At 42.3% G+C, this 12759-nt stretch overlaps 2 protein-coding genes across 4 annotated transcripts in view; both read left to right on the top strand.

Moving 5' to 3' along the window:
- Nucleotides 1-12759, top strand: part of igf1 (insulin-like growth factor 1) — a 153055-nt gene that overhangs the window by 119180 nt on the left and 21116 nt on the right. The window lies entirely within an intron of this gene.
- On the top strand, nucleotides 1379-9162 carry LOC127359281 (zinc finger protein 30). 3 transcript variants are annotated; one of them, XM_051393199.1, is made up of 7 exons: nucleotides 1379-1737; nucleotides 3701-3903; nucleotides 4357-4458; nucleotides 4558-4653; nucleotides 4750-4860; nucleotides 5648-5771; nucleotides 6278-9162. In XM_051393199.1, exons 1-7 carry the CDS (start codon nucleotides 1710-1712, stop codon nucleotides 8878-8880), a joined length of 3267 nt encoding a protein of 1088 aa, XP_051249159.1. In that variant the 5' UTR covers nucleotides 1379-1709; the 3' UTR covers nucleotides 8881-9162. The 3 variants fall into 3 exon arrangements, with proteins under 3 accessions (XP_051249159.1, XP_051249161.1, XP_051249160.1); XM_051393201.1 differs by lacking the exon at nucleotides 1379-1737 and adding an exon at nucleotides 1769-2187; XM_051393200.1 differs by lacking the exon at nucleotides 1379-1737 and adding an exon at nucleotides 1769-2427.

The following is a 12759-nucleotide window of genomic DNA, read 5'->3' as shown; positions in this document are numbered from 1 at the left end:
ATCACAGACAATTAAAGGGTTGGTTTTAGTCTTTTTAAGGGAAGTTTTGAGTAATAAAATCACCAAAAACCAGTTGAGGAACATTTAATTATTTCAAAGGTCTATAATTACACACACACTGTATATCAACACATAACTTTATGTACAACTGAATATTTAATATTGCAAATAATGGTAAAATATTTGCATTTATCTACACGAATATGTTTATTCTTTTACAAGGACACTGCAGCATCCCCCTGAATAAAACAACCTCTGGCCACATCCCAGGACCAGGGTGTTTTATTGATCCCTTTAAACATCGACCGGGCAAATGACTCAAGGTACTAAAAGTCGTGACAGCTCCCTCACAAAGCCAGTGGCCTGTCTGCAGTCGGAGTGATGAAGAAATACAAGGTCATAAAAAGTCTGGAGGAGAGTCTGGCTGTGATTCCTTTACTGGGGATTCCTTTTTTTTTTATTTTCTGTGTCCACAGGAATACACCAAAAGGAACTGGCCTACCACCATCCCTTCAGGAAAGAATTATAACACCTGTAGCAAGTTGAATAATAGTTATTTAATTATATATATGAATAGATATATTAGTTTTACAGTCAGGAAATTTAGAACTAAATGAGTATGTCTCTATTTCTTGGGTAATTTGGCTTAATAATAGTTTGTATTGCCATATAACAACATGCATCGTGTTGCTAAAGTTTAGTCTGCCCTTTCCCGAGTACATTCCATATAACTTTGGAGAAAGTTGAGGGCTTTTTCACAGTAATTAAATGCATCAAGGAAACCTATAAAGCTGAGAAGAACAGCATTTTCCCATTTAACAAAAGGTCATGGCAGCTGCTGATTTTATTCACAATATGTTTTTTTTACCTCAAGCTAAAGCTCCATCTTCCCTGATGTAACATTTCTTTTAAATGAGGAGCGATATTTTAAAACAAAACGGTGCAAAATGGCAGATTCATTTATGCTGAAGACAATATTCAACCGGGTTAACATATGACAAAGCTTTTACTATTCATTGAATATATGAATAGAGGGACATGTTTCATTATGTTCTGACATTTTGAGGACCAAACAATTAATCAGTTTGTAAAGAATTTAATTAAAATGCAAACTTTAAATGTTAATAATGAAAATAATAGTAAGTTGCAGCTCTTACAGTGACAACAATCACTGTTTCCATCATTCTCATTGCCATATTAAACATTAATAACCAAATAAATACATATATTCTGAGTTTAAACATTCAACAGGCTGTCTACAAGAATTAAATAACTTATCATATTTATTGATTAACTAATTAATTAACCTTTCTGTCACTCAAACGTTTGGGCTCATTTTCCTCAATTGGCCTCTTGGGGGCAGTAGCGACCACAGCTGGACACCCGAAGAAGAACAACATGTTTCCTTCCTTGGCGTGAAAAATCCCAAAGTTGCTCAAATTCTTACACAAACTTGGGTTTTTTCCTTGACTGAAGTTAACAGAATATGAATCCGAGCAGGTCGCACAAGGAGACTCGAACCCGCAACAGACCGCTGCTACCGACTTTAAACCAGCGAACCGCACCGTGCTGACTACGCCTGCGCACTCAGAACAGAATATCGAGCCGCCCTTCCTCCCCGCCAACTTGCACCGCAGGGTCGGGCGGACATCGACTCACAACGACCCCGAGTTCATTTGCTCGCCCAGTCGCGCGTTTTCCGAGATAAAATGGAGAGCCCGCACCGCACCGAGCACGGTAAGCCCACGGTACCCGGACCCCCGCATCGCCCATCGCGCGTTATCTGCGTTTCTCTCGGATTGTGTGCGTCCGATTTTGAACATGGCGTACCCCGCTCTGAGATGGCGGTGGCTTTGTGCGAGCGCTACGGTCGCCAGCGGGCTGATGTTGTGTGCGGTTGTTAACGGGGCGGGGGAGAAGCAGCTTTCACGCAAAACATTAAACGCAGCCGTTGAATTGTAGCAGAAACCGCATTTTTTTTTTTTTACGTAACCGGCGTCGACGTTGAGGTTAGCATTTTTAAGTTAGCAGCTGGATATTAGCTCCGTAACGGCTGACAGATGCTGCGTTCGCGGGCTGCCACCGGAACTGCATTAGCTCCCGGGCTAAAAAACAAAAAGATAACTTAACGTGTAACTTAACGTCTGAGGAGACACACAGCACACACGGACAGGTTCTTGCATGCACGTAAGACAAAGTAATGTCATACCGATTTAATTGCATCACCGCAGCCGTATTTACCACTTTGTTAGGGGGTGCTCGTGTGTGGGTGAGTCGTAATTACGACACTGCTGCCGGTCCGTGAAGGCAACCTCGGCCAGCATGGTGGGAGTGAAGCTGGGAAACTGACCCGGGACCACAGACCCAACGGGGGGCCACAGACCCAACAGGGACCCCCCTCAAAGCCCCGAGATTCACTGTTTATCAGTCAGTTGTAGTACAATTGATTAAGCACTGTGTTGGGAATAGCTTCGTTTAGAAATATAATGGAAAATGGCAATATAACTTAAGTTTTTAACAGTTGATATTGAGATTAAGTGGGTTTTATGTTCCTAAATAAACATGTATTTATTTAATTTGCCACATAATAAGTAGCTACTTTCACACTGCAAGCCACGGCATGCAATTCTTTATTATTATATTAAAACATTATTTGTTAAATGTGGCCCAGATAGAAAACTTAGAAAATACACACAGTAGGCGGATAGCTCAGCATTTGGTTCACTTCTGTGAAGAAAAGTGACACGTAAAGTAACTTGTTGAGTTAACTTGTCTAATAGAACAATAGACAAGCTTCAGGGAAAAGAAAACACTGAATTTATTTTAAAAAGAAGCCTGTTAACTACGTATGATTTGTTAAAAAGAGTCCATGTGATCTAGTTGTCATTAAAAAGTCTAATCTGATTCACATTATGAGTAAAAGGAATCGGATCCAGGCCACCCTTGCCTGCAGTGTAAACATTTCATGAATCATTTGTCAAGTAAAATGTCAGGCAAGGGTGAAAACGTACTACACAATTTCCCAAACTAAAGTTGACAAATCGCTTGTTGTGTTCAACCAATAGTCCAATATCAAAAGATTATATTGTCATATAACACAAAAAAAACAATAGTTGTGGATGAAGTAAATGAATCTGCTCATAAAAGCCCTATAAAATAAGTTAAATGTCTAATATTTACAGTATTTTCACACACCAGTTTCTGCCGGACAAAGAAGTGACCAGAAGTTGTTTATTTTTTAAATGAAGCATGTTTGCTGGCACCTATCTGGTGATTGCTATGTGTTTTATGTTCTATAATATAAAGGTAGATTGACACTGGCTGATTTATAGTGTATTGAGTCAGTTTAATACCACAGTACTCTACAAGGTGGAGGTATTTTTTGCTTCCTAAAGAAAATGTGTAATTCATTCAGTGAATAAACCTAAAGGCTACAGACCATTGGACTCTTTAAAAACTCACTGAAAGTGATTAATGAGAGAATTAAACACTTTCAATGAGTTTTTAAGAGTCCAATGGTCTGTAGCCTTTTTGATTGTAATTAATTAAACCTATTAGAACTAACTTTGTGTATAAACAGTAATCGAATAAAATGCCCAAATCAATAAATCATCAGTGTAACGTAACATTGAAGATATTTCACAGTGAACTGCGGTTGTGATTCGTGTTCTGATTTTGATATCATCGAATACTTTTCCAGAGTCTCCTCTTCTGCTGCCGTCTCTTCGCCTCTTCATACCTCCTCTGCGCCTGGTGTCTGCAGCCATGTGGCAGGTCGTCCAGAGGGGCAACGTGCAGGACTACGGGATGGTGGAGGAGTTCATCAGCACCGTTTCGGAAATCGTACCCGAGCTTTTGAACGCAGACCAGAAAGCTCAACTCCTCCTGGGACTCCGAGCACGGGTGAGAGTGTATCATATTTTTGTTGAGTGTTCAGCAAAAACGTCCGGTGAGGAAAGCTGGTGCTTAAAAGGACAACAACAGCAGTTTGGTTTCTCTCATGCAGATGTTTAACTGTCAAAACAAAGTGTAAAAAAAACCTGTTGTTGTGCATTCTAGCAGTCCCACTGAGTCAGAAGGGTATAATCACACCCAACATTCACAACATCTAAACAATAAAAAGCTCAATTCTTTGCCTGACAGACGGTGAAGGTGCAGCTGATGAAGGGTTTTAATATTTCTTTGAAAATGTCAGTGTCACCTGCAAGGCACCGTATGTCTCACCTGAAAGGAGTTATTAAAGGTTTTTTTATTTTCCAGCGCTGGCTCTTGCGAGTCCGCTGTAGGTAAATAACATTTCCAGGTGCTGCCCTGCCAGTCGTATTTACCCCCGGGGTGAAACCATTTCTGTTGCAGGTGGTTCTCGAATTGTGTCGGGCTGAGCAGATAACGGATGCAGAAACCATCGAGATGCACCTGGAGCGGATCAAGGCCCTCATATCCACCTGGGCAGCACAGGTTAGCTGCTTTTAAATGTGATATGTATGCTTTTTCTACCAAATCAAAATTCCACCTGCTTAAACTACACCTGTGCATGTTTTTTTTTTTTTGTTCCAGCCATGTTTCGCAGAGGTCGAGTTTCCAGAATCAAACTTTGTGGATCAAGTTGAATTGCTGTTGAAGGACCCCGAAGAGAAGGAGAAGTTTTTCCAGGTTTGTGATCTTGTGTTGTTTGTGGGATGGCTCTCCTTATACTGCTGCAGTCGTTGGGTGCTTGAGAATTAAACTGTGGGGATTTTTTTGTTTCAGGATGTTTTTCCTACAGATTTCGGGCCTGACTATGACAGCGCTCTACAGGTGCTAATGCTGGATTTCCTGTCCAGACTGGAGAAGCTTCTTCCAGTACCAGACATTCAGCAGGTACTGGAACCAGTTTGCGGCAAAACATCCTTTTTTTTGTCTTCAGTCAGCTTCTCTTTTTCTTTAAGCAGCCAGATTTTTGGGATAAAGGGGAGCCTGATTGTAGGCTGGTGGAATAAACGATGCACCTAGCCATCACCAAAGCTTACTGGAATTACATCGGTCAGGCAGTGAATGTCTTTATCACGTTTGCCACCGAGTCCACCACAAATATACGTCCATAGAAAACATCCAAAGAAGCTCTGTAAAGCTGCAGAACATAGGTATATAAGTGATACAGTGAAAGCTGTCAGTACATCCATGGGTACGTTACAAAAAGGAAGTGCTAATTTAATTTGGCATATTTTTAATGGTGCCAAAATTTAAAAAAAAATTAAAATAGGTTCTCAGTGTAACTTGCTGAATCATACTTTTATACTTCCTCTTTACACCCCCAAACTTTTTCTCATTTTGCATTATCAATGTTTTGTTTAATATTACTAAAGCTCATAATGTCCCATCAGCACAGTTCTTGTATGTCTGCAACAGTGATACTCACCTCTACTATTCACAAATGTAATGTGGGAAACCTGTAAACATGCAGACAAAACAGTAAATAGCATAAAACTGTATTTTTGTTGTTGGTTTTTGTGCATTAAATACAACTCACATGTAAGTGAATGGCATTTCTGAGTCGCCCAACTTATTCTGAGTTGCACAAAAAGCCTGGGGTCTAAAGTAATATGTTGAGTGTGTGTCTGAAGCTATTTTATTCTTTTATTTCTCCTACCTTGTATCTGTTCCCCAGACTGCGTCCATGCTCAGTGCCGTCCCATCTGTTCTGGAGGAGTGTGTGCACTCTGTTCCTGACCCGCGGCACCTGAAAACTGTTCTCCTTTACCACACAACACTCGGACATTTCGATTTGTGTGGTGAGTCACATCTGGGTTGCATGTGTAGTAATGTTAATTTATGTTCAGTGAGGTGAGACTTTGATGTCCTTTGTAATTCAATCCATTTACAGGGTGCAAAGTACTGGAGCGCAGTTAGTTTGTCCTGGGGTCTGGTCTGAACAATAGTTTTACATTTTAAAAGATGACGGTGTGTAGCTCTCTTCTTGTTGCTAGCGAGGACCAGTACAAGATATCGCCCTAGTCCACAATAGTTTCCTGTCCTAAATAGAAAAACATGCTTTATTCCAATATAAGAAACCTGTTTTTATATTTAGTTTCTATGCCAGTTGTTCCACATGCTGAGTTCCCAGATATTTATTAGACTGACGAACTTCAGTTTCAGTACCTCTGTGTGTGGATGGGCTCCTGGGAACAAGTCTGAGTTATTGGGTAACGTTACAGTGTAATTATGAGTATAAACTGATTTTATTGTTGTTTATAGCTGCTGACCGTAAAGATAATGTGATTCTTGTTTTCCCCCACAGATGAAACTCAGACCATTCCTTCTTCCTTCGGGAATTGCATCCTCTCTTCGCTGTCCCTCCCCCAACTGGAGAAGGTTGTAATTGATGCAGACCAAATCCAGTTACAGCCTCCATCAGAGCAGATGCAAGGTTGTATGACCGTCCAGGTGGAGGGTGAAACCGTGACACTGTTGGACTACATACAGATCGAACAGCCGCCGGGTTTGGGTGAACACGACGATCAGGAAGAACACGAAGTACACGAGGAGGAAACTGCAGGAGAGGATGTCGGCGACAACCTGAAGCCGGCAGCTTTTCAACCACTGAAACAAAGCAAAAGACTTCAGTTAAAGAGAAAAGTTTTAAAAGAAAATAACGACTCAGCAGCGAAGAGGCAAAGAAAAAAATACCCCAGTAATAAGACATGTCCTGTGTGCAATAAGGTTTTCCTGCGAGCTGCGGCCATGAGACGACACCAGGAGACTCACTCTGCCAATCGGGATCTCAAGTATAAGTGCGGCAACTGTGACAAGCGATTCAGGGACCATTACGACATGAAGCGGCACAACATGCGCGTTCATGAAAAGGACGAGATGTGTATCAGCTTTAAAGAAGAAGACTCGGGCGATCCGAGCACATCTGAGATGTCGGAAAACAAAAACTGCGATCTGTGTGGGAAGTATTTTGCCCGCAAAGTAGACATGGAGCGACACATGAAGTCCCACTCAGAGGACCGCCCGTACAACTGTGCTTTCTGTGAGAAGAAATTTAAGAACCCTTACGTTTTAAAGAGACACCAGAAGGAGATTTGTAAGAGCAGAGAGCTGAAAAGGCCAAAGAGGAGAGAGACCCAGCGCTCAGCTCCACAGCCACCATCAGAGGGGTCGACGGACGGCAAAATCTGCCCAATCTGCAGCCGGATCTTACCTTGTTCTGCGGACATTGCAAAGCATTTACGATCTCACACGGAAGAGCGTCCTTTTATCTGCATCACTTGTGAGAAGGGCTTCAAGTACAAGGACACGCTGAAGAAGCATCAGATTATTCACGGTCACGAGGGGATCAGGGAGGAACAGAGCAAGACTGTGGAACAGATTTTGGCTGAAGCTGAGGCCGATACTCAGAATTGTGGTGAAACAGATAAAAAGGACAATAATCCGGATGCACCTGCAGACACTTCTGAGGAGGCTCCATGCCCGCCTGTGAAAAAAGTCAACAAAAAAGGCCTTAAAGTGTGCCCCGTCTGTGCTAGGGCGTTCGACAGTGTCAAAACACTCAACAGGCACATACAGTGTCACACAGAGGACCGGCCTTATCATTGCATCCACTGCAAAAAGCGTTTCAAACACATGCACGGCCTGAAAAGACACCAGATTTATGCCATTTGTCATAAGAAAGTCGCTCGATTCTCTTGGAAAAAGGAGACGAGAGCCGGGCCCAGCCACAGCGAAGCAGCCACCGTCGAACCCCAACAGGGTGCACCTCTGAAAATACCTGTGTGGTGTTCAAACTGCGGCAAACACTTCGAATACCCGTCCGCTTTGAAGGAGCACCAAGAGAACGTTTGCAAAGTGCAAGTGAGTGAAATCATGAAATGCGACGACTGCGGGAAAGAGTTCAAGAGCATGACCATGCTCAAAGTGCACCAGAGGATTCACGACCCGCTCTACTGCAAAGAGTGCGGGAAGATCCTCGCCAACGAGCCTGCTTTTGAGAGGCACAAACTCATGCACAGGCCGATGCAGTGCACAATGTGTGAGAAGACTTTTACTTTGCTCAGACGCTTGAGGGAACACTACGAGAAGCAGCACGACTTCACCGGACCGTATCCTTGTTCACAGTGCGATAAAACCTTCATGCAGCTGTCCTACCTCGCCATCCACCAGAGAATCCACAAAGGAGAGTTCCCTTACATCTGCAACATGTGTCCGGAGAAGTTCAGGTCTTCCAACTGTCTGACGGTTCATCTGAGGAAACACACCGGGGAGAAACCCTTCCTGTGCTGGCAGTGTGGGAAGTGTTACCGCTCGGCCTCGGAGCTCACGGTGCACATGGGAACCCACTCCGAGGAGAGACCGTGGGCCTGCACCCAGTGCGAAATGGCTTACCGCACCAAGCTGCAGCTGACCAACCACGTCGAACAGGTCCACATCGGCGTCAGGTACCCCTGCCACAGCTGCGGGAAGCAGTTCATGAAGGAGACGTCCCTGAAGAGGCACGAGCTCATTCATACAGGCGAGAGGCCACACCAGTGTACAGTGTGCGGTAAGACCTTCCTGACCGCCAACGAGCTCCGGCTCCACAACCGGTATCACACCGGGGAGCGCCCGTACAAGTGTGAAGTGTGCGGGAAGGCCTTCATTCAGTCGGGATATTTGAAGTCGCACATGCGCATCCACACAGGTGAGAAACCATTTCGATGCGACATATGTGATAAAGGCTTCAGGTTGTCGTATCACATGAAAAAACACAGGCGGACTCACACCGGGAAGCCAAAGAGCTACATGTGTGAGGAGTGCGGGATAGCGTTCCTCCATAAAAAGTCCCTGTGGGAACACTCGCTCACTCACAACGTGAAAATCGAACCTTCATTCACTGATGAAGTGAGAATAGAATTTCAGTAGAAATTCTTAATGCAGGTTGTTTTTGCTTTTACAGGATGTTGAGGATGAGTTCGGTATCGAGGTCACCAAAAACACTTTATTTCTTAATTCTTTGTTTGCTCTTTGTTATTTGATTTTCACCAGTTGTTAAGTTGGTATTATTTTCCCTCCTTGTTGCTTTACAGTGTTGATTCACGTTCCATCAAGCATATTGATGATCTATAACACTGATGTACATATTTAAAGCCGATGCATAATTTGTGCTTACATGGATTTTTGAAATAAATCTATCTTGCAATGTAATTCTTCTGCTCCCTTCATTTTTATGGAAATCATATCAATTAGTTGAGTGACAGAAAATAATTAGACAGCAGGTTTGATGGTCAGTTTGTTAAATTCAAAGATACACTGATTGCAGCCTTTAAAATGTGAGGATGTACTGCTTCTCTGTTTTATATTGGTGTGCATTTATTATGTTTTTGGACTTGGTCACACACAATAAGCAGTTTAAAGATGTCATCCATGAGTCCTTTGGCTTTTCTATTACGGCTAACAGACAACAAGGAATGCATTTTTTTGGTAGCCATAGTAAAAGGTATGTACGCAGTCTAATGCGTCAAAGTAAAATCAATATCATGGACAACTATGAATAAAGAGATAAAACTAAACACTAAAATAACACTTATTTAAAGGTGAATTTGACCTACTTGTATTTTATTTACTTAATTTCATATATTTATACAAGTAAACATTAAAGATCCCACCAGACATGTTTTATGACCAAAAATTATTGTATACACTTTTTTCCCCCACAAAAAGGTCCTACTATAAAAAAATATACTATCCAAAAAATTTAAAAATAAGCAAATATTCATTTTGAACTTCTAAACACAAAGTCTAAAGTCTGTTCTCTGTTTAAAAGTTTCCAATTTAAACTTGTTTCATATTGGACTGTGATTGGCTTAAAGGCAGTTGTGATGTCTCAAAAATTAGAATTCAAAGAGAAAACAAACTCCTAGTGCCAAACTGCACAAACATCCAAGTCAAGTAACAAAAAGCAAAACCCATTTTGAAGTGGCACTTTAAAGTATGCGTTTTACTGTGACCTTAGGAAATTACAAGTCGTGTTTCACCACAATACAATCCAGTGTTTTGTCAGTAGCCTTCTTCAACCAGAAGATGGCAGTATAGTAGTGATAATGAGCAGCGGGGCTCAGCAGCTGTCAGTATTGCCCCCCTGCTGCCTCAGCCTGTGTTGGAGGCTCTTCACTCTGCAAGCCTCCTAAAACATAAATAATACATTGTTTATCCTTCATTAGCATCCATATCTCAATGCTCAGTAAATATTGAAAGTCTAACATGCACAAAGACATCAGTTTACATTGTAATTCGCGGGGAAGCTTGTTTGTTTATGCAGCTTTTTACTTTATGCAACATAAATTTCCCAACAATTGTTTATACAGCCTCGGTGACTGCAAATCAATATTTATCCTCTGCTCTTCCTCACAGTCCGTGTCACCTGACTGTTTACTCAGCCTGAGTGACAGTTTAAACCACAGCAGCAGCAGCTAGAGCCGCATCCCTGCCCAGTTCCAGTGAAACTGCTCTCATCTCTCAGAAAAATCAAAGGCCGACTGAGTCAGAGCCTCTCCAGAGTGTTGGGAGCAGATCACTTTTTAACCCAAAGCATATTGATTTATATGGGGCTGTAATTGCTTCAGTGTGTCCTGGATTATTCCCCCCGTAATTGAGGCCTGGCAGAGGTCTCTTTCCTAGACATAGCCTCCCCGGTGCCAGGTGGTGGGCAGAGAGGGAGCACCGCACCCACTCCCCAGCCAGCCGGAGAGAGAGCCAGGGAGCGGTGGCCCTTACCCCCCAAAAACCACTCCTCGCTGTGGGATAAGTAAACAGCACAAACAGTACACTTCCCTGCATGCTTTGAGGTATCTTGCGCAGGCCCTCGTCCAGCTCTAATTGCAGTATGAGGCAGCACATTATGAGTAGAGCTGGATGGGACGGACAGCTCACTGCAATATCACTGACACTGAAAAGTCCTGAATCTGTGCATTTTCTTGGATATTTGGCTCTCAGCTGCGGTTTGTATCTCAAGGATTAGTTGTGTTTACTGAAACCACATATTAAGGCTATAATTACTGTACATGCTATTGTTCAAGTATTTGTTTTGTGTTTTTGTTCCTGACTCAGTGGAACATTCCTGGATTTTGTAATAGACGGAATGCTTGCACGCTCTAACAGGTCTCCAGATTACCGTCGTGTCACAAATACAAGGGGGTAGACAAAATCCTCGAAAAAAAGGACCCGTGTCGCCTTTAGAAACAGCAGTGCGAGCGCATTTGTCGCTGCCCGTAAGTGACATATGTTGCACCTGCAGCTGTGAGTCCCGACCGTCTGAGAGGGTCACAAGATGATTAGAGACATAAGGAAGAAAATTAGATTTCTGTAGCACAAAACTGCTTTTTTTTTAAAATACTGGTGATGTTAGGCCTTTAAAAATCTTTTGAATGAAACAATCTTAGAAGGAAAAACAATCTTTCGTAGAACTACAAAGGTTGTGACTTATAACAAGTGATCACAAGTAGCCATTGACTTGCGCTGAGGGGTCTATAGAGAATTATCACCCAATTCTGCAGCAAAGAGACATTTTAGAGACTTTTAGCTCGATGTTTCGGTTTTAAGGCTCATGTACTGTATGGTTCAGTCTGTCTATTCTCAGCACCTATCAAAGTGCTGGTTATAGCTGCAGTAACATTCACATATCAATAATCATTGCTTTATAAGTTGATACTTCTTAACAAATAGTTGCTTATTTACACATCCAGCAGCTACAGAGCAGCATTAACATTCATGTGAAGCTGTGGGTCTGGCCAACTGATCAGTGGTCCAATATTTACTCTCTTTTAGCTCTGTGTTTGGTCTCCACCAACTCCTAAAAGGAAATATCTGTCCCCGAATGCTCACTTAATGCTATGTTCACCAGCTAGGTTCTAACTTTGTGGTTTGGTGGTGAGCAGGTAGTGTACAGTGAGTTTCTCTGTGGGTCAAGGTCATTTCATTTATTGTCTATACAAAAATATTGTGCAGCTTTAAAGGTCCAGTGTGTAACATTTAGGAGGATCTATTGGCAGAAACAGAAGATAATATTCATAGGTATGTTTTTATTGGTGTATAATGAGAACTGTGTTTTTATTATCAACAGAGGAAGCAGATCTTCTTCTACGGAGTCCACTATGTTTCTACAGTTGCCCAGAAAGGACAAACCAAACACAGGCCTTTTGCGTTTGTTGCAAGCATCACTTGGAAGGCGAGCTGTATTCACTGCTAGAAGCCACTGAATCATACACACTGGTAACTGTGCTGTTAACTGGAATTGGCTTTGTTTAGACTTGAATGTATAAGCACTTTAACCGAAAGAAAAAAAAAAGGCCCTTTTTGTCTACCTCCCTGTTGTACGTCCAGCTTTCTCAAAACAAGGCACAATCACATTAGCTGAATAAACTGGTAACAGGGAAACACACAGTAAATAACAACCAGTGCCTCTGCAGCTGAACTCCACACTGAGAATGTGGCTCTATTGTTTTCATCACCAGTAAACTCAGGGTGCACCTTCCAAGTTTAGTTTCCTAAGAAACTGATGTGATAACACACAATTTGATGAAAATCCTTCCACCTCCAGCATGATCAGCGATCATAAACAGTTAAACTGTCCCAGCGATATTTTTTGAAAAAGTAGGTTTTGATCATCAGCAGGCACCACGGAATTTCCTGGCCTTTTTGCCAAAATACTGTGACCCCTGCAAGTTACTACGGAAACATAGCGTATCAAAACAAGCGCCCCATTTCTTGCTTTTGCTCCATGACGCACCTTTATTTCTTCCATAT

The sequence above is a fragment of the Dicentrarchus labrax genome, unplaced genomic scaffold, assembly GCF_905237075.1.
Source record: "Dicentrarchus labrax unplaced genomic scaffold, dlabrax2021, whole genome shotgun sequence".
NCBI lineage: Eukaryota > Metazoa > Chordata > Actinopteri > Moronidae > Dicentrarchus > Dicentrarchus labrax.
The sequence above is the reverse complement of the archived record's forward strand: the minus strand, read 5'-3'. Positions and strand labels throughout refer to the sequence as shown.